This window comes from Platalea leucorodia (genome assembly GCF_965183815.1).
Source record: "Platalea leucorodia genome assembly, chromosome: 1".
In the NCBI taxonomy this organism is placed as follows: domain Eukaryota; kingdom Metazoa; phylum Chordata; class Aves; order Pelecaniformes; family Threskiornithidae; genus Platalea; species Platalea leucorodia.
In genome coordinates this window covers 167,945,543-167,970,865 of record NC_138823.1, presented here as the reverse complement: position 1 = coordinate 167,970,865, position 25,323 = coordinate 167,945,543, and the positions used below count along the sequence as shown (strand labels likewise).

At 53.2% G+C, this 25,323-nt stretch overlaps 1 protein-coding gene across 3 annotated transcripts in view; it reads left to right on the top strand.

Annotated features, from left to right (window-relative positions):
- Positions 1 to 25,249, top strand: part of SCAP (SREBF chaperone) — a 67,776-nt gene extending 42,527 nt beyond the window's left edge. For 2 of the 3 annotated variants that reach the window (XM_082323492.1, XM_082323493.1), the window contains exons 6-23: positions 174 to 279; positions 1,244 to 1,416; positions 2,067 to 2,193; positions 6,558 to 6,670; positions 7,581 to 7,675; positions 12,183 to 12,281; positions 12,719 to 12,937; positions 13,894 to 14,327; positions 15,058 to 15,252; positions 16,188 to 16,389; positions 17,295 to 17,410; positions 17,557 to 18,127; positions 19,207 to 19,292; positions 19,784 to 19,866; positions 20,848 to 21,014; positions 21,917 to 21,997; positions 22,924 to 23,130; positions 23,544 to 25,249. In XM_082323492.1, coding sequence (XP_082179618.1) covers positions 174 to 279; positions 1,244 to 1,416; positions 2,067 to 2,193; positions 6,558 to 6,670; positions 7,581 to 7,675; positions 12,183 to 12,281; positions 12,719 to 12,937; positions 13,894 to 14,327; positions 15,058 to 15,252; positions 16,188 to 16,389; positions 17,295 to 17,410; positions 17,557 to 18,127; positions 19,207 to 19,292; positions 19,784 to 19,866; positions 20,848 to 21,014; positions 21,917 to 21,997; positions 22,924 to 23,130; positions 23,544 to 23,789 — 3,320 coding nt within the window. In that variant the 3' untranslated portion in view covers positions 23,790 to 25,249. The remainder of the gene's footprint in view (positions 1 to 173; positions 280 to 1,243; positions 1,417 to 2,066; positions 2,194 to 6,557; positions 6,671 to 7,580; positions 7,676 to 12,182; positions 12,282 to 12,718; positions 12,938 to 13,893; positions 14,328 to 15,057; positions 15,253 to 16,187; positions 16,390 to 17,294; positions 17,411 to 17,556; positions 18,128 to 19,206; positions 19,293 to 19,783; positions 19,867 to 20,847; positions 21,015 to 21,916; positions 21,998 to 22,923; positions 23,131 to 23,543) is intronic. The other variant, XM_082323494.1, reaches the window with a different exon arrangement.
- The last annotated feature ends 74 nt before the right edge of the window (positions 25,250 to 25,323 follow it).

The window sequence follows — 25,323 nt, the reverse complement described above, 5'->3', positions numbered from 1 at the left end:
TGCATCGGGTCTTTATCCACATCGATAAGGTCTCAGCAGAGCACTGAGAAAGTGCTTCCTATAAGAACAGTAGTTCTCGTTCAGCATTCTTCCCAAGGAACACCTCTTGTATCCCATCTTTTTTGTTTGTTTTGTTGTTATCCTCATGGTTCGTTCGTTCTGTGTTTTTGCAGATCTGTTGTTCGGACTCCCTGGGAAGTACAGCGGGGTGAACCTCTATAATAGGAAGCGAGTGGTATCGTACACGGTCACACTGGGTCTCCAGCGATATGATTCCAGGTAAGGAGCTTTAGCTGTGCTATTTCTGTGTTAGGGAGCCGTTGTTCAATTCTTGGCAAGGTTGCTGTTTTCTCTACTCTGATTATTGTTATGCTTTTCTTTCATCTCCATTTTCTTGTGTTTTAGAGTATTTTAGGATCTTCTGAACATGCCATGGAAAAACAGGGTGCTGTTTTGGGGAGAAAACTTGCTGTGTTTTAAGGAAATAAAATACTATCAGTTCTCAGTTTCTCTTAAAAAAAAAGTATATATAGTACCCAAAGCTGCCAACGGGAGTTCCTCTGATGATGGCTTCACCTGCACACAGAGCTGTCGTTGCAGCCAAGGCCCAGTAGGTCTGTTTTGACCCAGTTCTTGGTACAAAGTGGTTTGCTTTCCAGTAAGCACTAATTCAACTGGTACCAACTGTGAAACCCCTTTGGCAGTGTTGGCAAAGCTGGCTGGGATTGAGTGGATGTGAGGACTAAACGCTCTGCTCCGTGCTGCACAGAATTCCCCAGGGAATGCCTGGGATAGAATTGGCAGCACAGTAGCCAAAACTTGCTCTGCTGCTGCCCATGCAAGAAGCCTTCAGCCTCAAGGACTGTCATGTAGCACCTTTCATCAGCCCTGCTTATGTAAAATTTAGGGGATGTTTGAGACTGCAGCATGTTCTGTTCCCCAGGGCCAAGATTTTGGGTGATGAGTCTTCGCTGTAAATAGTTTTGCTGAGTCTTCACAGCTCTCTTTGAATCTTCATAGCAATCAAGGTCTGTGAGATTGCCACAGTACGGATGTGACAAATGTAGTTTGGGCCACAGAGGAACAGACTCAGCAGTCAGGCCTAGGGAGAACGGTGCTTTGTAAGTCTGTGTGAATCTACAGAGCTTCTTCCTACTTGATCTGTACCATCGAGCTCCTCCTTGGAATCGTGCGCTGGTGGTTGTGTACAGTGTGACATCCTCCCGCTCGCTTTTCACCTCAGGTTCCTCAGCAGCCTCCGCTCTCGCCTCAAGCTGCTGCATCCCAGCCCTAACTGCACGCTGCGAGAGGAGAACATCGTTCACGTCCACTTCAAGGAAGAGATTGGCATTGCTGAGCTGATACCCCTCGTCACCACCTACATTATACTCTTCGCTTACATCTACTTCTCCACACGTAGGTTTGTGGGGTGGAGAGCCTGGAGGGGGGGGCAAGCTAATAAGCCACTTACACACCTGCCAGCTGAATATATGTAAGGGATCAGGGGTGGGGTGCCTTTTCCCTGGCTACAGACAAGAGAAGGACTCCTGTCCGTAGCACTGCAGTTCCCTCCTGTTTCAGCAGGAAAGGTGGTGGTGAAATTCTAGCCTGAACTGTTGGTAGTCCTGTTAATCTGATTTCTGCTAATTTGTCCCTCTTAGCCAGTGTGATGTTATTCCTTGTGATACCTTCTGAGGCGTTTTCTGTAGTAATGACATTTTTTCCAATTTGGAGAGACTAATTTGTTGTGAGACAGATCAAATACATGTTCTGAGCTGGTGGGTTTAGACCTTACTAGCCACATTTAAGTTCCTTTTTTCATGCCCCAACAGTGCCGTACTGGAACTGGTTTGAGCTGCAAGCCATGCATTATCCCCTGTCCCGTCCTTGTTACACGTACTGGGAGGATCTGGGAGCTGCATTTCAGCCATTGGGACTGAACTACCATTACTTCTGGCTTGCAGGGCTGCCTGCTGAAATGAGTCAGGATGGGGATCCCTTCTTCAGTTTTTATTGACGTCATTTTCTTATGCTTGGTAACCGAGGCTTTGCGTTCTGTTTTTCAGGGAAGATTGACATGGTGAAATCGAAATGGGGCCTGGCACTGGCAGCGGTCGTGACGGTGCTCAGCTCTCTGCTCATGTCTGTGGGGCTGTGCACGCTATTTGGTTTGACGCCTACTCTTAATGGAGGGTATGTTTCCAGCGCCAAACCTCTTCCTACAGAAGGGCAGATGGAGGTGACATCATTTGAAAACAGCTGTTAAATGCTTAGTCTTTAAGATCTAGTATTTTTCAAATAAGCTTATGTGATACTATTTTACACACTGATGTGCCAAATTATGGGCTGAAGGGCTATGTGTTTGCTGGCCAGCAAATAGACCTGACTGGATCCCAGTCCTCCTGGAGATGCCTTATTGCTTAGCAGTTGGCTCTTTCTGCCTAAAGCAGAAGGAATTGTTGGGACAACGTCCTATTCATAACCAGATTTCCTGGCAGCTAAGGAGGCTCTCACATACCTTCCTCCTGCAGTGACTTGTCGTAGCATCCAAAAGGGCTTGTTGCCTTTTCTCGGGCTGACGGTGGTTCATGACATTTTACTCAGAAAAATCTCTAAAGGTGGCAGAGCTGACCTGTGGTATTTGTGCCTGGGAGGCTGCCTGGGTGCCTCTGCACCCACCACTGCGGGTTGTCAGCTCTTCTTTAGACTGGGGTTCCTGTGCGTGTTAGAGTTGGCGCTGGGGACTTTTGGTGCGGTTACTACCATGCGTTGTATTTGTGGCAAGCTGAAAACCCCTGAGAAAGCTCTAACTGGCACCTCTCCTACCTGAGTTCTACCCACTGTTCGTTTCTCACTAACGAAAGCTCAGTTCAGAATCTTTCTTTTGATTTGCAGATCCCTTTCCTAAGCAGTTAAGGAAATATCCTTATTTTCCTTCCCATCTCCGCCTCGCAGCTGTACACAGCAGGGACAACGAAGAGTCTGACGCATGAGGGAGACTCCTCGATGCTGGTGATAGTTTACCGGGCGCCAGACCTAGATGGAGGAATTCCTCTCCTAGGAGCCTAAACCAGTTATCAATAATTGACTTCAGAAACGGAAACATTTGTTGTTTCTGGCTTTACTGCTGTGGTGCCTAGGAACCTTAATTACGGATCAAGACCACGTTGTTCTGTGAGCTGTACGAATGAAACAGATAGGAATCACTGGGTGTCTGTAATTCTAATTCAAGAAAAAAGGCAATATTTGGATGCAGAAACGTGGGGGGAATCCAAGGGAACAGTTTTGGTTAGTGCAATGACCAAGGCCTTTGCATGTCATCAGCCTTACCGTCGTCACACAGAAGGACTAAACTAATCTAGTTATTCCTCCTACAGGATAGAAAGAGTTAATTCAGTCCTTATTTCTAAAAATAGTTTTCCGGCAAATTTCTTTGCCTTGAGACGATTGCATGGACAGTTTCCTTTGGGGCTGAAACTTAATTCTCGCAATACTTTATAAATGATGTCCAGTTAGATGGGAGACACTTGGATTCTGTGGTGATGGGGTCCGATGACATTGAGGTTTTTTTTACTTTTGGTGAGTGACCTTTTCCTGATTCCCCAGTGCCCGCCAGAGTGACCCAGTTCCCCACTGGGGACAGAGCGTTCTTGGTGTGTCGTACACCAGTGGCAACGTGCTAGGATTTCACCCGCTTCGGGTGCAGAGTCTGGTTAAACTTTGATCTGACGTTCCGCCTTTTTTATCCCTTTTGTTTACAGCAGAGCCTTCCAGTTGGGGGGGGTGTTTGTGGTGGTACCTGTGTTTATGATAAGCCCTTTTCCCTCGCTGGTTTTTGTAAGGTATTAAAATAGAGCTTGTTGCTTAGAGATCGGTGTTTGCTCGCTACAGATATGATACATAAACTGGACCTTAATCATTATCAATCAACTTTTATAATGAAGTAAAATGATTATAGGTGAGGTAGGCATTACTCTTATTTCACAGAAAAGAAAACTAAGTGGAAGTAGGTGACGTGATCTATGCAGGGTTCAAGAAAGAATAAGCAGTGAAGTTGAGGAGAATGCCTGGAGTTCACTGGAAGCGGGATTCCTGCGAGCTGGTGGACTGGGAGAGTCCCCAGCTGAGTCCAGAGCACAAGCCACCAGCCCACAAGTTGGCATCTCAGCTAAGTGAGAGGAATCACAGTCTGAAATGATGAAGAACTACTCCTTGTCGCCTGTAAAAAAAGAGAGGCTGATGTGATAAATTCTTAAATCTTCCAAACATTTTAGATAAACCAGAGGTCTGTTTTCTTCATGAGTTAACAGTAGTGTTTCTGTTGACTCTCTGGGATGCCAGATCATGCTGTGATGCAGCACCTTCTGGCATCAAAGCGGTAAGTGAAGTGTAAACGTTGGGGTAGATGGACGCCATACGGCATCTCCCCTTGCTCTCCCTCTTTCTCAGTGCTTGGCACCGCATGGCAGAAAACAGAACGAGGATCTCTCGCCACCTGCCTCGCTCTGAGCGGGGACAAACGAACTTAGGCTGTGGAGTTGCAGGGCGTGAACAGCTTGTGTTTGTCCTGCACAGAGTCGCCTTACTCTTCAAGAAAAGCTGTCTCATTGCTTTTAAACGGCTGGTCATTTAACATGAAAACTGCTGACTCTTCAAGGACTATTGAAACTTGTAACCTGGGACTATTAGTGAATTATCTCCTGCAGGAGAAGCCAGGGTTTAAGTAGGACATAGTTGATGAGAGAATGATGGGGTTTCGTTTCCGTATTTGTACTGCCTTCTGAAGGCTTACTGCAGCTTATCTGGAAAGGGTGCTAGACCCCCGCCTGCCTTCCATCCCTAAGGATTACGAAGAGCTTTTCTCACATCCGTCTCCTGTCCTAAAGTACTGCTCGGAGGAGTGACACAGGTTATGAACTAAAAATGCTTTAGATAAAGGCAGAACTAAATTGTACTTTCTAGGTCTTGGATTCTTTGACATTAACAGGAAGTTGCCCACGAGAGGCTTATATATATATATTTTGTATTTTTTCGCTAAGGAAATGCACTTCCCGCCCAGGTTTTGGACAGGAGGAGAATGGACCAGTGTGTTGCACAATGGTTAGAGCTAAAATTTGGTTGGGATACCCGGAGAAGGAAGCGTGGAGTTTGTTTTTTGGTTTGTGTAATCTTGCTTTCAGTGGAGCTCTTGCTGTTTCAGCTTGCCATTTGCTCAAGGAATCACCTGGGACGAAGTAGCTGAGTTAGCAGTGGTTCCAGACCGGTGTTTTTCCCCAGCTGAGCTTGCAAGGTACAGGCTGCTGGCAGCTATAGGCGTGCAGATGTTGTTGAAGCCCATATCGGATGGCCATCGGCGATCGAGAGCAGCATTTGGGAAGATGGTCCTTGGGGGTTTTGGCAGGCAGTGGCGGAAGGTAGGAGGTGTTTGTCTGAAACGGTTGTTTACCTGTCCTGGCTGTTAGTGATTTGCCAAGGGGCGTGCGTGCACGCGCGCACGTTCTCCTTTTGGATCTGTACGTACCAGCACGGCACAAATCCATTACCCTCCACAATGAAAGCTTTGGTATTCCGCTTACGTTTAGCTGGAGGGAAAGTAGGAGATTTACTGTCTACCATGGGCTGGCACGGAGCAGCTTTTTCTCTCTGATCTGGACTGCAAGTAGTTCAAAAGAGAGAAAAAAATTGAGGGGTGAGAAGAAGAGTTGAATAAAGTCACGGTGGTGACCTTGGGTAGGCTTACTCGTCTGTGTGCGTCTGTTCTGAAGGGCAAACCCATTCCAGTGTGTTCTCTTGACTCTTGGGCAGAAACTATCCCTGGCAGGATTTAGTTTATTTATGTGCAAAGCATACGTACGTTGCATGTTGTTCTCAGTGTTGTGGCTCCTGAGCTGCCTGGTGTGCTGGAGAACAGAGCTCCGTGCCCGTTAATTTATCTCCTCCCAGCAGCCAAGTCCCTTCATGCGTCTCCTTCGCTGCCCGAGACCGGGTTGCTTACAGCGGCTGCAGGGTGCGGGAGCTTTTGCCCAGTGGGTGTCTGAACCAGGCACTGCCCGTGCTCTTCACTTGAGAATTTTCTTTCAGAGTTTTGTTTAATGTAATGCTTAGCTGTGATTTATCAGCATTTTCCCTGTTGCTAGTGGGACGTGCTCCCTACCCTCTCGTTGTAATGCGCTCTCGCTGACTAATTATCACTGAGTCTGTTGCACGGTTGTTGGAAGTCCATCTTTTTGATTTGCACCTCTTTGTACTAGATGCTGTGGAGACTCTTCGAGGACACTCTCCCAACCCTGGGAAGCATTAAGGCTGATTTCGTGGCGGTCTACAATGGCCGTTTTCCAGAAAATCATGCAGCTTTGCAAAAATGTTAATATCTGTGCAAAGCAGATGAAATACAGAACCCTTGCCTCGTCACAGAGTAATATTGTACGAGAAGGGTGAGGGCACTGGGTAGTGTTTCCTGGCCTTGACCCTCGGATGCGTGTTTGCTGCTTAACTTGTGTTTTTCCCTTCTTTTTCACCAAGGATCTCATTCTCCGTTCTGGTTCTGTTTCCTCTAGAGAAATATTCCCATACCTGGTTGTAGTGATTGGCCTAGAGAACGTGTTGGTTCTCACCAAGTCAGTCGTCTCTACGCCCGTTGACCTGGAAGTGAAGCTACGCATCGCCCAAGGTACGCAGCCTGCTCTGGAAAAATATTGAGAGAGAGAAAATTAGGGTAACCCAAGGACGGGGAGGTGGGGAACGATCTTAATTCTGGTCCGCGAAGGAAACAAGGACTGCGTGTGTTGAATGTGAATTGGGAATTGTATTCTGTTCATCTTTTTGTACTGTTTTTGATAATTCCAAGAACTAATATAAGCCTGTAATTGTGGGCATTGCGTTTTAAGATTGTCGTCTGAAGCGTTGGCTAAACGAGTTTAAAATTGTGTTAGTCAGGGAGAGCTGTATCTCCTGGTATAGATATTTAGCACCTTGTCCTTTCGTGTCATGCGTATTGTAAGTGCAGTCCATAGGTCGTACGAAGTTCTGCTGAGTCTGTGACAAAATTATCTTCTCTATGATAGAAACACTGCACCTGCATAAGGATTTGAGTGTGCTCAAACCATGGATAAATGGAGTTTGCAAACTTAAAAGATGTTTCTAAACATCAGGGAAGAGAGATTCTAGAGTGATGCCTAGAAAAATCTACCCAGTTTTAAAAATAGAAGTGGTTTGTATCCTAGATCGAAAACAGGACTCAAAAACTCAAACTTTACACTGCTGAATCCCTGTATTGCCCTGCGCAGCACCCGCCGACTGCTTAAATCAGGACAGTTTTGTGAGCCGAGAGAGTCATCCTGAGCTCCCTTTGTAGTTAATGATCATCCCGCTGACAGAGACATTGGGAGCCTACAGTCCAATTATTTGACTTAGATATTCCAAATGGGGCAGATGAATTTTAGCCTGCAGGTGCGTTTTTGGGCCATTGTCTATAGATGCCTAATTTTAAAGAAGGGAAATCCAGTTCCTTTTTGCTGTGCTCATGTCTGTCCACAAGTGAACAGTCTCATTTGACAGATCTTTGCGTGTTCTTTCTCCAGGCTTGAGCAATGAGAGCTGGTCGATTATGAAGAATATGGCGACAGAGCTTGGGATCATCTTGATCGGGTACTTCACCCTTGTCCCAGCCATCCAGGTGAGCGTGGCTGATTGGTTTGAGTCTGCAGGACGGAGGCTTGTAGGCACTGCAGGAATGCAGTGTGCAGCGTTCTGCTCCCCTCTCTGGCTGGTTGGATTAAGGCTGTTAGTGGAAATACATACACCTATACAATGTGGTTCCCTCCGGGAGCTAGCCTTCTCTCCAGCACCTGCCTCTGGATCCCCAGTCTCCCCAGTCAGGATCCTTCCAGTAGCTGGGCTTACACATTCAGTTCATCCAGTAGTTGGCCGTGGATCCTTGCTCTCCCCAGTTGCCTTACACGCACGCGGGCGTGCACGTGGGTCTCTCGGTCGCCCCCCAGTCCCTCTGGCAGTTGGCCTGGAGCCCCTGGGCCGTCTGGTAACCAGCTCCTCCAGCTCTCTCGCTCAGGGCCGCACACATACCTGACTCCCAAGCCACTCGCCCAGCTCACCCGCTGCCTGGCTCGATAGTCACTAGTGATCGCATGCCGACATGCGTACTCTGACACGCTCCAGTTGCTGGTGACCCAAACGCATGAGTCCCTGTGCCCCATGGCCCCCGTTCCAGTTGCTGGTGCGTAGACCCTGCTCGTTCCAGTTGCCGGCACCACAGACACACGGGCTCCTACAGGACACGTGGGTTCGGAGATGCTCTGTCACTGACTCGTCGCGATGGCTGTCACTCCCGGACCGTGGGGCCGATCACTTTGCTGTGACAGCCCTGGGAGGAGCCGGAGCAGGGGCTCGTTTCCCTCCCTCCCGTCCGTCCATGCTCCTTGTGTTTGTGGAAGTGAGCTTCCTATCGCAGAACTTAACGCTGCCCGGTGCCTTTGCACGGGGACGCTTTTATTCCAACCTAAAAGTGCCTTTTGTGAGCTGGCTAATCCACTTTATAAGCAGATGGAAGAAAAAAAAACACCTTAGTGGGGAATGACTGCTCTGAGATTCGGGTGGACAGCCTGCTTGGGGCTCTGTCACCAGACTGATGGATCTGTAGGTTTATACAACCATGGATATCGCTGCCTCTGGTTCATGGGTGGGTAAACTGAAAGCTCAAGGTCGAATGATCTGTCAGGGGCCATGCTGTTGGGTCTGTGTAGCGCTGAAAATAGCGTCTTCTGCCTTGCAGTGTGTTACTTTCTCTGCTGCACAGTCTCCTTTTCAGGACTGTGCTTGCTGAGTTGCATCAGGAAGCTGACACCATTTGATTTCTGATCCTTGACCAAGCAGAGCTTGTGTCTGGTGAGCTACATGAACAGAAGTACTGCCTAGACAAATCCTCATCACCCGTTCCACAGCACCTCTGCAGCCAGACATCAGCCTGTTGTCTCTGGAAGTTTCTAGAAGGCGCAGTCAGCAAGCAAAGACAGGAGCACCCCAGCATCTACATGGCTGGAGGCTACTCTGGGCGCTCGCTGGGTGCTCGCTGGCCACGCGCGACCTGCGGGAAGAGGGGAGGGTTGTGTATATCCTTGCTTTGACACTGGGGAGTCACCAGGAGAGACTGCAGATTAAAGCGCCTTATAATCTAAGAAGATTAAACATCCAGGGTGGACTGGAGCATTGCAGGCTGAACTTGACAGTTCCTGAACCTCTCTCAGTATCCCAGAGGACAGCAAGAGAAGAGCTATAGTAGAATTCCCCAGGCACCTATTGTGGCCTAATTTTTTTATTTGAAGCTGATGGCAGAGATTGCTCAGCTCAGACGCTGGCATGAGCCATCCTTTGGGTCTAAATTGGGCTCGTTCATACGGTATATTAGCGCCTTTTGGCCTCGGTTTCATTGCTGCGCTGCTTGACCTCAGGAGGTGAAGCTTGACAGTACCTGTGAAGCGAGTGTAGTGCCAGCAGCCCGTCGCGTGGATGCCGCTGGGACAGGGCACTTTCTTTTTGCACTCTGCTATCTCTGTAGCTTGCGGGGTGCACTGATTGCAGGAGATAAAGGAGTGTGATAAAAGGGACGGGGCAGAGCTGTGTGTCAGCCGAGCCATGGGAAGAAGTGACACCGTGCCCCCACCCCCGTGTGACCTCTATTAAAGTACTCCTGTTTATTACAGCGTTCTGGCACATGTGGTGACACCCACTCTCTGCTCTCTCTGTGATCCTGTCTTTCCTTGGCTGCTTGCTTTCTCCTGAAGAAGAATCTCGCAGGGATGCCGTCTGTTAGAGACTGACAGCTGCTCTGCTGGAGCCTGGCGTATGCCCCTTATCTCCGTCCCTGAGAGCCAAGGACGCTGCACAGATCATGCGCTGGACTCGCGTTGCAGAGTCCAAGGCACCTGGCAGAAAGAGCCAGGCTGCGTGGATCTGGCAGGGACCTTTGCTCCGGGCCGTCAGAGGGAGCAGCGCGGGGCTGGGTCATTCAGGTGCTGTCTGGCGCAGGGAATAACGGAAGAGGGAGGCATTTCTTCGCCGAAGGCTCTCACCTGCCCCAAGGGCTGTAACGGGTCTGTTGTTTTTCTCAGTTACTCCTTGGCAGCCCAGCTCGTTGAGCAGAAGGGAATTTTCTATGTTTTCCGTCGCTCTCCTTGTCCTAAAATAGAGTTTGGCTTCAGATGACAATTGTGCATCCACTTTAAATCCCTCGTAATTGTGAGCAGCACTGAAATCCTCTTGCCAGGCATCGCAGGTGGGTGGAGAGCCCTCTTCTCCCGGCGCAGCGTCACTGTCGATGGTCCTGGGGTGCCGCAGGGCTGCGTGCTGAGCGCTCGTCCTGTGCTTTCCGTCTCCTCTCCACTGCCTCGTACACTGAGAGCCCAGTCCTGCGCCCACTGAAATCACTTTGGGGTTTGCCATAGGGTGTGCAGTATCCAACTATAAGGAGATTTTAGATTTCCAGGGCCAGCAGCTTCAGATGTCTCTAATCCTGAGTGGAGTAAGTGGAGGTATTAACAGAATTAATATCTGCTGTCTGTGGAGCCTGTGTTTGCCGAGGCCTGGGTGAAATCCAGATGGACGTTGCTTTCCTTCTGGTTTTCTCCTGGAGAGAGGAACCTGTGTTGTGTTTTCATCCCTCTGCTCCCAGAACCTTCTGTCAGATGTTGGGGAAGGGGCTAAAGAGAAAAACCTGATGAGAACCTGCTTCCTTGGGCTGCTGTGGCGGGGAGGTTTGGGGAGGGGCAGCTGCCTCGGCGGGTTATCTCGTTTCCTATCGCACTGGTTTTTAAATAACAAGCGGTTGACTGCTTATGTTTCGAGAACAGTTGGGACAGGAGGGGGGGCTTCAAGGTTTGTTTAGAGGTTTCGCATAGCCTTTCATGCTCTCTCTTTTCATTTCGCCGTGCTGATATTGGCCTCCAGCCTTATGCAAGAAGCTGGGGCAGACATGGGAAGGAGGGGGACGAAAGAAGTGAATCTCTGCGGCCTCTCTCCTTCCCCTTAGGTGGATGTGTCCCGCCTTGGGCTGCAGGCAGTGAGAATGCCAGGCCTGGGGCAGCAGCGGGCGGGCAGTGAGCGGCAGGGGGTTTGCCAGCTCCGTTCTGCAAGTGAGGGCCAGAGTCTTTAATCTGTTGTTTAGCCTAAGGTTTTTACTCCTGCTGACGTTCAGCTGTACTGGTCTCTCCGTGTTTACTAGATCCTTTTTGGGTCCTGACAGAGGTTTGTACCTCCAAGGGAAACAAAATGCCTCTCAAAAGTACTTTAATTCTATGTTGCTGTGAGGTTTTGAATGTAGTGGGGGAGAGGGGGCGGCACTCAGCACTCATGGGGATGGGGGTGAGAGCGTGCATCTGTTTTATAGCGATGATCTGGGAGCTGACTGCGTTTCCGCGGTGGGGCAGAATCTTGTAGTCCTTATTTCTGCAATGGCACCTGCTGGGGAAAGTGGAGCATTACAGCAAGTTTAGGAAACACCGGCTTTTGCAAACCTTGTTTCCCGTATACGTGGTGTTTAGAGACCTCTGAGAGTGGGTATGGGACTTTTCTTCCAGGGGCATAGGAATGAAATTTGCCCATCAAATATACATTAACCAAAAGTGTGATTTAAGCAGAAATGGTTTAGCTGGGGCCCTGGAGGATGGCTACAAACAAGTACACAGACGTACAGCGACTACAGTGGTCTGTCTTTGGCTAGAGAGTGAGTGATCCAGTTCCGGAGCAACCTGTGTTCCTGGCGGAATTTTAAATCAGGGCTGAGGTTTATTGGTGAAGTGCAGGAAACTGTCGCCGTGGGAGGCTGTTTGGCTTTGTGACTGGAACGCTGAGAGCTCCGGCTGCAGCCCTGCCACGGCTTTGTGAACTGGGAAAACATCCTCTGCCGGTTTTTCCTTCAGGGCTTTGATGTTTTATGGCTAAGAAGAACAAAGAATGCGAACCTGAATAAATATGCTCTTGAGTTCTCACGCGGACTTTTTCTAGCACTAAACTCTCAACCATTACAAAATATCAATAATAGGATTTGTCAGTAAAATAGACTCAGGCCGCCTCTCTGGGCAAGAGTTTGCCGACTTTCCCTTTTTCTGAAGTTGAAATGTTTAGCGTTGTCTCCGCAGCTGCCGTAGCTAATCCGTGTGTCCTGTCTGCAGGAGTTCTGCCTCTTCGCTGTGGTCGGCCTGGTGTCTGACTTCTTTCTGCAGATGTTTTTCTTCACTACCGTGCTGTCCATTGACATTCGCCGTATGGAGGTAAGGAAGGGCCAAGAACATGGGGCTTTGCCTCGGGTCTTCCTTCTCTGCTGTCGTGGAGGGATTAAAGGAAGCACACCCTGTGATTTTCACTCTCTAAACAGAAGAGACCGAGCTGTAAAAGTTCCGGGGCAGTACTTGCTTGGTTACGCATAGGCAGGGATTGGGGACAGGACGCTTGAGGGGACAAGACACCCTCAGGTGTATAAATGTGCAGATTTGGGGTAAATGGGCTGGAAGGAGACACGGTCATGAACAGATGACCGTGGCCGGGCGAAGAAGAGAGTGTGTGCTGGAGAGAAGCTGGGACAGATTGACTCGAGGGTGAAGGTGGGAATTCAGACGTAGGCACATATCAAAGGTAGCTGACTGTGCACACATTTCCCTTGAGGGACCTCATCACCGCGGCTCTCAGGCGTTTGCTTTTCTCTTGGCAGCTCGCTGATCTGAACAAACGGTTGCCAGCAGAAGCCTGCATGCCCCCAGCGAAGCCTGTCAGCCGCTCTCAGCGCTACGAACGCCAGCCAGCTATGCGACCTGCCACCCCCCACACCATCACCCTGCAGCCGTCGTCTTTCAGGAATCTGCGCCTGCCAAAGAGGCTGCGGGTGATCTACTTCTTCGCCAGGACCCGGCTGGCCCAGAGACTCATCATGGTATGCCATGTGGTGGCTGTTATCTGGTGCCCCTTCCTCCTGGACGCTAACCCAACCCAAAATGGCTTCTGGGAGGGGAAAAAAAGCCCAACATTTTCACATGTCCTTGTTCCCCTGCCCCGTGGTAAATACAGTTCAAGAAATACTTCCTAAGAACATCGCTCTGCGTGCATTAGCTCCAGGGCTCTGCTCTTTGCGTGATGTTTGGGTGGTAGCGGGTAATTTTCTGATATTTGCTTTGAGACAAAAATCTGCTTTTATATAAGCAGATTTTCAAGGACTGTATGAGTGGAAAGAGATGTTTACAGAGCAGAAAGCGTGTTTTGTTCTGCAGATAACGTGGACTAAAGACATGGAGATATTTTGCTACTTGAAAGACGAAGGCTTTTCCTTTTGCCGGTGTAACTGCAACGGTTACAGCAGTTACTGCCCCTGCTCGTCTCCCCCATCTCTCTTCTGGGGGTCTATAATGGAAGCGGGGGAACGCGTGTGTTCCTCGGCTCTACAGACCACAGCCCAGACTGTTGCTGTCAGCTAACACTGATGGCAGTTTAAGTTAAATTAATACACCAGTCTGTGAACCGTGGCTGTGGCAGTAGGTCTTGCAGGGTTCATGAGCCAGAACGCTGAATTAAGCCTTTCTGGCCCTGCTGGAGGGTGGTGGACGTGCTGGTCCCGCCGCCAGCAAGGAGTCTCTTCCCTGCCGTGCATTTGGGTGGCAAAGTGGGGTTCCCACCATCAGGTAGAGTCGGGCGGCTCACAGAATAGTGGTGTTGAGTGTTTGTGCGTGCTGTGCAACCTCTCCCAGTCCTCTTAGAGGGTAAGTGTCTGCCGGCAGTAAGACCATAACTGCGTGCAGGGCGTACCCGTGGTGGGGATGCTGCTGATGAGGTGCTGGAGGCGGAGCGTGAAGGCCGTGTGCTAAACGAGCTTGTCTCCTTGCTCATCGCGTGTAGGCTGGGACGGTGATCTGGATTGGAATCCTGGTTTACACGGATCCTGCTGGTCTCCGCACCTACCTCACATCACAGGTCACCGAACAAAGTCCTTTGGGTGAAGCAGGTCTGCCTCCTATGCCTGTTCCTGGAGGGGTCCTGCCTGCTGGGGACCCCAAGATTGATCTCTCAGTCTTCCCATCGGACCCCATACAGCTGTCGGAAAACCAGACGCAGCAGCGTGAGCAGAAGTCAGGGCTGGAGTCCCTGAGCAGGCTGGAGACAAACCAGCACACTTGGGCCCAAGGACCAGAGGGCAAAGGGAACGGACAGACGGAGCTTGGAGCTGAAGCAGAGGTTACCTGGGGAGCAGAGGATGAGGAGATTTGGAGGAAGCTTTCCTTCAGACACTGGCCATCCCTCTTCAGCTACTACAATATCACTCTGGCCAAAAGGCAAGTGGGCTGGCGTCGAGCGCCGCAGGCACTTTGAATTGTGGAACTAGCCCCAAGTGTTTTTCTTTCTCCTGTCCTTCATCTTTCTGAGTTAGATAATCTGTGTTCCACGTGGTTTACTGTAAATGTGTCTTCAGGAGGAGACGATTAAACAGGCCCTCCTGTGTGGTGCAGAGGTACCAAACTCTCCAGGACTGTTTGTCTGAGAATAAGGGTTGTGTTTCTCTCCGTGCCTTTGGGTGTATGACTTGCTTGCTGTCTTCCTTTGCCCTGGAGGTGACGTTTAGAATTTAGTAAAACAATATATGATCATCTGTAAGTGATGGGGATGGTACATGGGAGGAATAGGACATCTGAGGACATCTCAGGACATCTGAGCTGAAGAAACTTCTTGGTGAGGTCTCCTGGCCTGCAGTGTACAGGCAGCTGGACCGACTCGTTATATCCTTACTTAAATCTGTGTGATCTATTTAATCTCATCAGTAGTTCATTCCACTATTGGCTCTTAACCTCTTCCACAGAGTTAAGGGTTAAGACCTGGGAAATATCCTTAGAGAAGAATATTTCAAAAGATGTCTTTAGTTTAGAATACCTGAAAGTACTGGACTGAAAGTACACGCTGAGGCCTGCCGTGGCTGCTCGTGAGAAGATGGGCCGGGTAAACTATTAGGATTTTTGTGTCTTTTGCGTTTGTTGTTCCTCAGCTATCCTCATCTTTCCATTCCTTCAGATACATCAGCATCCTTCCAGCAATCCCTGTCACGCTGTACCTGAACCCACAAGAGGCCTTAGAAGTGCGGCATCCCCAGGAGGCTAACCGCTACCACCCTTTCTTATCTTCAAGCGGTGGGAAGCTGGATGCTGAAGCTCAGCCCGACCAAGCCTCCGCCAAGCTGCACGGGCACCAGGATGTCACCCTTTACAAGTAAGAGAGTCCTTGACGCAGCCTTCTGACCGTGCCTTAACGCCCTTGGAGACACGGGTCGCTCTTTGGTGGTTTGGCCCTTCTCCTGGGGGGAAAACCAAAACATATTTGTAAAGCTTCAGTGCGAAACCCTGTAATGCTCGGGACACTCCAGCTCAGCTAGCGCAGCGTTAAGTTAATCTCTCCTGGCACTGGTTTTTCCGAGTTCCCTGGCAGGAGATGGTGTGTGCAGCCCAGGTTGTTAGCGCACGTTGCTGGTGGTGGGAGCTGCTTGTCGATACGTATCGATGCCTGTGGACAAACGGCCCACAGACTTGATACGTATGCACGTCTTCATGATAATCCAGTAGCCGTTGTGCAATTAGCCGTGCGTTTTGAAGATTAAGCTCAGACATATTTTAATTGCATGGTTTGGTGATGCTAAAACTGTTACTCCTGGCACCACACATGATGCATTACGAGGTTTATGGCTGGGTAACAGCAACAGTTCATCTTTGGGAATAAACATCGTGATTCCGTAATGCTTTATTGGGCGTTAGATCAAACTCTCATGCAAGCAGGGACCTCCCTTTCCTACGGAGAAGACAGGCTCCCAGCTTGCCCTCTGAATCTGCACTTCTCCTTTGGCTGTGTTGAGCGCACCTTATATTATCCCGAGCCCCGTCTAGCGTTTTTCTTGAAGTCTTAGTTGCTATGTACTTTCCTTATTGAAAAGTCTGAAAATCTTGTTAAAATTGACATTTTCCCATTAAGAAACCCCTTTAATTTTCCACAAATGACTGTAGCTTGTTGGAAGTTTTTCTCGGCTGAAGAATTCAGCCCAGCAACATGTGTAATACTTTCACAATATTTTTCAAACTCTATTTGTGGACTAGTAATTGCATCTTTTATCTCACCTTCTTTTTGTCTTTGTATCTGTTTGTCTCTCCCACCAGGGTGGCTGCTCTGGGTCTGGCCTCGGGCATTATCCTGGTCCTCCTGCTCTTCTGCCTGTACAGGGTGTTCTGCCCCAAGAACTATGGGCAGAACGGGCTCTCTCACAGCAGGAGGAAGAGGGGGGACCTGCCCTGTGACGATTACGGCTACTCCCCGCCTGAGACGGAGATCGTCCCCTTGGTTCTCAGGGGTCACCTCATGGTAGGTCGGACGGCTGCAGTCCTTACAAGAAAGGCGGTTTACTGACTCGCGCCACACGTCTTCTGTTTTCTTTGTGGTATTTAAATAACACGGGGCACGGAGGACGGACCGGCTGTGCAGCCTTAGCGTAATGCAGCTGTGGAGGCTAACAGCTGGGGCAAGGGAGATCGATCGATGGATTGATCGATCGATCTATCTATATGTATATATATATATTAGGATATTGTAGCATGAAATTTCCTGTAGGACTTTTCCGTTTCTTCCTGAGCTCTGAGCTTCTTGCAATTGCTGTTATTACCTCCTCTGTGTAGCCAGCTGTTGGCTTTTATTGGCTGGGCTGATCCAGCCTTCTTTGCTGGGCTAGCTCTAGATTCCTGATATTTAATGTCTACTGGATCCTTTTTTTCCCTGCTTCCCAAAAGTTAGTGCATAGGTTTGGGCTGTTAAATGTTGTTTCCAGTGCTAAAAGCATCCCTGGGTTTGCACAGAAGTGCGCTGCTGCTCAGTTCGCTCATTTTTCTCGAGGGGAAAGATGTTTCTTCCTATTCTGAGATGAAACAAAGCGCTCGGGCACCCAGTCAGGTGGAGTTTGAAACGCTGGGCCGTGTCTTCCAGAGAAGCTGCGCCTCTGTTCCTGATCCCGCCATCTCTTTGGGCCATACTTCGTCAGGGAAAGGGAAGGCAGACGGAGTCTGTTTGATTTGCAGCAGTCTAGTGCACATCTAGGACTCTGGGCAAAGATGCACTCACGTTCTCAGACTATCCCTAGGTTGCTAAGCCAGCCACGTAGTTTTGACATACAATTTATCACCTAGGTCGTTCCTCAGCCACGCGCAAGGTGATTGTCAGAGTCCAGAGGCCTCGGTGGTGCTACGCGCTCAGCTGTGCTTGTTCTTCCTTCCCAGGACATCGAATGTCTGGCTAGCGATGGGATGCTGCTTGTCAGCTGCTGCCTGGTGGGCCAGATCCGCGTGTGGGATGCGCAGACTGGCGACTGCCTCACCGTTATTCCCAAGCCGAGGTAAGTGGTGTCAGTACCAAGTCCTTCAGCTGCGGGCAGGTCCCTCCGCAGTCGCTGCTCAGCAGCTGGTGCAAACCCCTCTGTAAGAAATCAGCCCTCTCCGACAGGAGGGGTGGGAGGACTGAGCTTTTATTACTGTGTTTTAGGTTGCGAAGAGACAGCAGCGGCATCTTTGACTACCAGGAAAGCTGGGATCATAGCCCAGATGGCAAGAATGGTCTGGACGACTCTTTTGAGAACAGTCACCAGCTCAAAAGGATGCTCAGCCCTCCCCAGCCTCCGCTTTTCTGCGACCAGCCAGACCTCACGTCTCTCATTGACACAAACTTCTCTGAGCAGGTGAAGGTGGCCGAGTCGGAGACGCGGCTCCGTGCTGTGGGCGGTCGCCAGAAGGAGACCGGCTATGACTTCAGCAGCCTGGTCGGCAAAGTGTACGAAGAGCACAGCACCTCCAACTGCCTGAACTTCCCCGGCCTCTCGGCCCCGCACGGACAGGCTGGCTTCTGCGCGGGGAGCGGCAGTCCCCGCTCCCTGGGCTGCGGGAGCGAGGAGGGAGGCTGCAGCGGCCGCAGAAGGAGCCTGGGGGACGAGTCTTTTACGGGATTTGACAAATCGTCACCGCTTCCTACCTGGGGAGGAGACTTGGAGAGCTCTGTCTGGAGCCTGGACCTGCAAGGGAACCTGATTGTGGCCGGCCGGAGCAACGGGAAGCTGGAGGTGAGGAGCGAGGCTCGCTGCCAGCCCAGGCACTGGCTGAGCTGCCAGCGGCCCTTTAAGACTGACGCAGCTTAAAGATTGCCGTGTCGTTAAGTGGTGTTACTGGTCAGTCATGAAATAAGGTAAAATTAATCGGAATTCTATAGGAATGATACGGGTTTTGAAGCAAATTTTAATTGGAAATTTCAAATCTCTCCAATGAGAAACTTTCAGAACTAGTTTAATTTAATTTTTGGAAGTGAAGTCAGAATTTTTCCTTCAAAATAAATGCAGGGTTTTTTAAACACATTTTGAAATAAAATTTTTAATGATTTTTGACCTCTGCTCCACGTGAGCAGCTCTCATTCTTCCCAACAAAGACAGAGGCAGGCCACTCCATTGTTTTTCTTTGTCCTTTAAATACGCTTTTGAGCTCAGATACCTGATGTCGTTTCAAAATCCGGAGCACTTTGTCTCGGAACAGGGCAGATGTGGGGCTGCCAGGAGCGAAGAGGGGTGCTGCAGAGCTGGGGACGTGCAGCAGGAGCCCGTGCTGCCGCACAGCGCGTGTGGTGCGCAGGGCTAGCGTTCGTTGTGACCCCCTAAGAAAGGCACGCAGATTGTGAAGTATTGATTAAAATACCATTTATTGGCAGTAACAGTAGAGGAACAAAGAGGATAGCGTGATCTTACGTCCCTCCCGTTGCGGGGAGCCCCACGTTGTGCAGCGCTGGACAGACCTCCAGTCCCAGCATGCCACACCGTGCGGGTCGTGTCCCTGGCGAGAGGTCGGCCGGCGCTGTGGTCCTCAGAGCTCTTAGGGCATTTTCTTCAAAGAAAGGCATTCAGTTCATCATTTCTGCTGTCAAACAAAAGGATGTTCACTTGAGAACTTGCTGCTTCGCTTTAAGATAGATAGAAGGCTATCGATGATGGTAATCAGCAGTGCCAAGGGGAGCTGCCTCCAGGCTCCTTCGTTAAGATCGGACAGCTGGGGGCAGGGGATACATGTGGCACAGCACAGGTTAGCTCCTCTGTGGATCGCCGACTGCTCGATCTGCGAGGGTCGGGATCACAGCATTAACCCCTTCTCTGTCCAGGTTTGGGATGCTATCGAGGGGACCCTCCGCAGCAGTAACGATGAAGGTCAATCTGGCATCACAGCGCTCGTCTTCCTGAACAACAGGTAATTGCGTTTGTGCTCGGTGACCTCTGGCGAGGGGAGGAGGACGCGTGCTGTAAGCCAGGACCCCAGCCCTGACCCTCGAGGTCCAGCAGCTCCAGATGGCAGAGGCTTAGCTGGGAAGTCTCTTCCTTCCCATGCGTCCACCTTTCGAGCTGGGCACGTGGAGCGAGCTTTCCTGGGTCCAGGTCTGTTCCAGCAGCCAGTTCTTCATACAGATATTCAGTCTTTCTAGTAGCTGAATACCCAGAATAATTCAGGGCTGGGAGATGGGGCTGTGTGCTGTTATTCAGGAGGCATTGCCATCTGCCAGTTTATTCTCTGGTCCGAGCTTAATATAATTTCCGAGCCCCTTCCTTGCAATCAGGAGTGCCTCCTCACAGGGGGAGCCTGCGTGCTTTGTGCTCTGCCTCGGAAGGCGTCTGGTCTCAGGGCTCCTCACCCTGTGGGAGCGGGGAAGGGCCGCTCCTCACCTCCCTGCCTTTCTCCCTCAGGATCGTCGCTGCCCGGTTGAACGGCTCTTTAGATTTCTTTTCGCTGGAGACACACACGTCCTTGAACCACCTGCAGTTCCGAGGTAAGCAAGCGTCCCAGCATGCTGGGCGCCGCTCTGAGCTCCACCAAGCCCTTTCCTCTTCCCTCGCCTTCTTGCAGCTGACTCTTCCTCGCACCCGCTTCATAAGCTCTTGTAATAATGCTCCGCTCAAAGCACCCTGTGCTGCAGGGTGCCGAACCAGCTGCTGCGGAGAGGTGAGGAGTACTTTGGGAGTTCCCTGGGCAGGGAGAGCGTCTCGAGTGCTGGTTTTCTCCGGTGCGGAGGCTGAGGCATGCGTTCCAGGGTCAGCTCTGCCCCGTACCTCTTTCCTCTCCCACTTCTCACTTGTTTTCTCCTTCGGCAAGGGCTGTTCTCGCTTGTTTGCACACCACGTAGCCACACACAACCACAATACAGCTTGGGGCCTCGGCACAACCACGACACACGCAAAACTAACCTGTGGTGCTAAGTGGTTTGCAGTGCAGTGGCTCCTGTGGTTCTGGAGTGGCCTGGAGGGGAGAGAAACCCTGGCCTTGCTCCGGGAGAACGGTTGCATTCCTGGGGGGATGCTCTGGGATCCGCAAGCTGTAGGTCTGGAAGTGGAGCAGGCTCTGCAGGAAAGGACTGGCTGTGGAAATGATGTTTTCCCGTAGGGCGCAGAGACTCTTGTGCCCCGCCCTCTGTTCTGCCTCTCTGACGAGGGCAACCGCGGCGCTCTTGGGCTTCAGGGACCTCAGTCTGGCAGACTTGCGTAGGGCCCACCGGTCTGTAGAAGGGAGTTCTGCTGCTGAGGACCCTGCTGGAGACCCTTGCTGTGGTTGTTCCTGAGCGCTGAGCAGCTGTAGCTTCGGTTGGTGTCAGCCAGACTGCCGAGTGTTCGGCTCTTTGGAGGACCAGGTTCAAATTCCTTCAAGTTCAGCATCCAGGCATCCCTGATATCCCACCATTTCTGGACGATATTAATTCTTGGAGTGTAAGGCTGTGTCTGCTGCACTGAGGACTTACCTGCGCGTCTCTCCGCAGGAGCCCCGAGCAGAAGCAGCATCCCGTCCTCCCCCGTGTTCAGCAGCAGCGACATCATCGTGTGTCAGCTCACCCACACCGTGTCCTGCGCCCACCAGAAGCCGATCACGGCACTGAAGGCTGCGGCTGGACGGCTGGTCACCGGGAGCCAGGACCACACTCTGAGAGTAAGGCTTCCTCGGCTGCAGTCCGCGGCCGCTGCTGCCCTGTAACGGGTGGGGTGCGGGTGCTCATCCGTCCTGCGGTGGTTGTGGGACGTCAGCTTGGCTCGTACGTGGGCGGGGGGGCAAAGCTGACGTGTGTACACGCACAAAGGTGGGCGAGAGTTTGGGGTGGGGTGGTTGGAGTCCAGTCCGGTGCATTCCTGAAGCTCCCCGTGTTCTGTTCGTCTGCCTGGATGGGGCTCCTCGGGGGAGGCAGAAGGGCAGAGCCCTGTGAGAGGTGTCTTACTAAGCAGAGTGTGAGATCCTCCTGCCTTAGGGATGGGCGACTTCACCAACAGCAAAGTGTGGGTTCTGGGGTACCCCCTGTCTTAGCCATAGAATCATCGTTTGGGTTGGAAAAGCCCTTTAAGATCCTCGAGTCCAACCGCTAACCCCGCGCTGCCAAGGCCACCACTAACCCATGTCCCCAAGCACCACATCTCCCTGGCTTTTCAATCCCCCCAGGGATGGGGACTCAGCCCCTGCCCTGGGCAGCCTGGGCCAGGCCCTGACAGCCCTTTCGGGGAAGAAGTGTTTCCTAATATCCAATTAATTAATTAATTAATCCAAGTCTTCCCCTTGTCGCTTCCGTCAGCAGCTGTCCCCTTCAGCCGTGCACGTCGCCTCCCTGCCCTGTCGCTGCCCGACAGGCATTACCCTCTTCCCCTGCCCCTGGCAGCAGCATCCAGTGACCTCGCTGCCCTGAATCGCTGACAGGCTCTGACTCTGCCATGCGAGGGGGATGGCAGCAAGGAAAATAAAGTGAGATCTGTTGCTTCGTTAGCAAGAGGGATGAGGCTCAGGTGGGAGCGTTCTGCAGCACGGCTGCCCCACGGACACTCACGGCTGCCCCTTCTGCCCTGCAGGTGTTCCGGCTCGAAGACTCGTGCTGTTTGTTCACGCTGCAGGGTCACTCAGGCGCAATCACAGCGGTGTACATCGATCAGGTAGCGCGCGGCTGGGTCTGCACCGGGAAGAACGTCCTTGATACAAGGCTGCTGAGCCACTGCTTCACCCAGAGGGACCCAGCTGGGACCCTCTTCTGGTTTGCACGTGGAGAAGCTGATGTGTGCTTCTCTGAGGACGCAGAGGGTTTGCTGGCCGCTGTAACGGTGTGCTCACCGTGTGCCTTACAAGCTGAACCATTACTTTCCCATCCAGCTAATGGCGAGCTCAGCACTCCCTTTCCCTGGAGGCGGTTTGTCTCCCTGCCCAGTTTGGAGCAGGAAAGCCCCATTCCTGCTGTACCCGTGCTGCCGGCTCACCCGTTCTGACCACAGCTCTGGAGCCAGGGAGCCTCTGACGGCAGAGCTGGGAGCAGGGGCTGACACTGGCCCGGGAAACGTTCCCTGCCCTGTGAAGGCCTGCCCTGCTGGGGACCGGCTGGCTCCCGAGAGAGGCGGCGTAGGCTTAGCTGAGCGGGTTCCCGGCCTGCGGGGCCAGGGCTGGAGAGGTGAGCGAGGCGAACGAGCGTGCCCTGCTCTGCGGTGAGCCCCCAGGGAGGCTTTGCCGGCCGGCTCCCCTGGGAAAGGAGGAGAGCCACACCCGTGTGCTTCCCAGCGCTGTTTAACTGAATTTAGGTTTCTCTGCAACTGGGAGTCCTGGTGGGCTTGGGGTTTTGTCCCCTCCAGCCTGCTCGAACGCACGTACAAAGGCAGGGATGCCACTGAGCTGGCAGTTCGCCTTTCCATCCCATGTTCCTGTGACCTCCCACAGCCCGGGAGTGTGCCCGGAGCACTGGATGTGCTTGTATAGGGAATTGGGCCGTGTGTTCTGCGGCCTCCCGTGTCCCTGGCACGGCGAAGCCCCGGGCTGTGATGGAGAGGCCCTGTCCGCTGAGGCTCCTGACCTGGTTCTGCCCGTGTCCCCGCAGACGATGGTGCTGGCGAGCGGAGGCCAGGACGGTGCCATCTGCCTTTGGGACGTGCTGACGGGGAGCAAGGTCAGCCACATGTACGCCCACCGAGGGGACGTCACGTCCCTCACCTGCACAACGTCCTGCGTCATCAGCAGCGGCTTGGACGACGTGATCAGCATCTGGGACCGCAGCTCGGGGATCAAGCTCTACTCTATCCAGCAGGTTGGTAGCTGGGGAGCGGCCAGGGAAAGCTTAAGGGCGCTTCTGCGCTTTCCTTGACCCCGCCAAACCCCGCAGCCCACCTCTGCTGGGCTCGTAGTGTGAAGGGATCTTTACTGAAACTGGAAAAATTCCCTGTTTGTAAATATAATGTGCAAGAACTCGGAAAAGACCAAACCTGCTGCTTGGCCGGCCTGCGCGCTCCCGGCTGCGAGGCTCCGTGGCCCCATTCCAGCACGTGTGCACCCGCGGGGCCGGGCTGGCAGAGGGCCTGCGGCTAAACGGCCTCTTCCCGGCCACGGCGAGGGCTGCGGCCGCAGAGGCGGCATGGGCAGGCTGCTGCCCTCCCTCGCGGCGGAATTCCCGCCCGGACGCCTGCCGGGGGCTTGGCTCTGACGCGCTCTCGTTCCACGCAGGAGATGGGCTGCGGTGCCAGCCTGGGCGTGATCTCCGACAACCTGCTGGTGACAGGAGGCCAGGGCTGCGTCTCCTTCTGGGACATCGGCTACGGCGACCTGCTCCAGACCGTCTACCTGGGGAAGAGCAATGAGTCGCAGCCCGCACGGCAGATCCTCGTGCTGGAGAACGCCGCCATCGTCTGCAACTTCGGGAGCGAGCTCAGCCTGGTCTACGTGCCCTCGGTGCTGGAGAAATTGGACTGAGGCGGAGGGGCGGGCGCTGGAGCCCGGGCGGAGCGAGGCAGGTGGGACGGGGCGCCCCGGCCCCTTCCGCAGTCGAGGGCGGCGCAGGCAGAGGAGGGGTGGGCTCTGGGCAGCGCCGTGCCGCTGCCCGCGGGGCGAGGGGACGGGGACGCCAGCTCCATCGCTCTGTCCGTGCCTCTGTCGCCTTCCCTCCTCTTCAACCGGACTCTTGTCACCCAACGGTCTGCAGGGCCCGAGCCCGCCTCGTCTCCCCGTTTCCTCCATCTTCCCTGTGGGCGCTGGGGTGCTGAGCTCCGCTCCGGCACCCTGAACGACGGCAGCAGGCACTGGAGCGTGGTGCGGAGCTGGGGGAGCGTGGGTGCCTCTTGCCTGGCGGTAGTGGAGCTAAGCTGGGCCCAGCCCTCTCTCAGCCCTCGATGGTGCTGCCCGCGGGAGGCTCTGCAGCCGCCGTCCCAGCCCAACGCCCGCTCCCGGGGCACAGCGCACGGCCCGGCCTGGCTCGGGAGCAGCTGCGAGCGCGAGCCCCAGGCCAGAGAGGAGCAGCCGGTGGCTGCCAGCCCTTGGGGAGCCCCCGGCACCGAGCGCGGCCGTCACCGCCGGGGAAGACGGGGCTGGGCCCGCCTGGGCACTTGGCTCGGCCTCCACGTGCCTTAGAGCCCTGCTCCGGGCTGGCCCTGCCCCTCGCGGGCTCCGTGCTGCAGCAGTCCCTGCCCTATTTATTTATACGCTGTATATATTTATTTATTATGGCAGGAGAGCGCGGGAGCAGCAGCCCGGCAGCGCCCGCGCTGGCGCGCCCGCCCTCGCTCCACCAGGCCGCCGTGGCAGAGCCAGCCCCGGGGCTCGGCGCCGCTCCCGCGCGCAGCCGCCCTTCCCGGCTTTCTCCTTCGCCCAGTTTGCAGCAATAGCACCTTCCTCCTCCTCCTCCTCCTCCTCCTCCTCCTCCTCCTCCTGCCGCCGCGGGGCCAGAGGAGGCTTTGCTCAGGTTGGGAGCGGGCAGGCAGCCCTTGCCCCCATCCTCCCCGCGGGAGCGGGGCAGACGGCCCGACCGACCGACGCTGGGGGCCGCGGTGGGACCAAAGCGCCCAGCCCTGGGCCGGCAGCACCCCCAGGCACGGGGGCCGATCCCCCAGGACCCCCTCCACGGCGCTGGGGGGCTCAGCTCCCCGCCCCAGTTGCACTACGGGCCCCGCTCCAGCCCAGGGCGGGCACGGGCCTCGAGTTGCCGTCCCCGCCCGGGGCCAAACCCTTCCTCTTCCCTCCAGTAAACGCCGATGCCGCCTGTTAACCGAATCCTGGTGATTGTAGAGGCAGCACCGTGCCAGCCCCGGGGCAGGCGGGAGGCCCGAAGGCCCGGGAGCCCCCGCGCGGCCGCGGCGCCTCGGGTGGCCTTAGCCCAGCTGTACGCTTTGTTCTGTACAGGGGACGCTTTTTGTACCAGATCGTGTTTTATAACGTGTACAAGGACACCTCCATTAAACGGAACTAACCCGAGCCTGGCTGCGCCGCTGCCGCCCCCCTCCCGCCCTGGCGG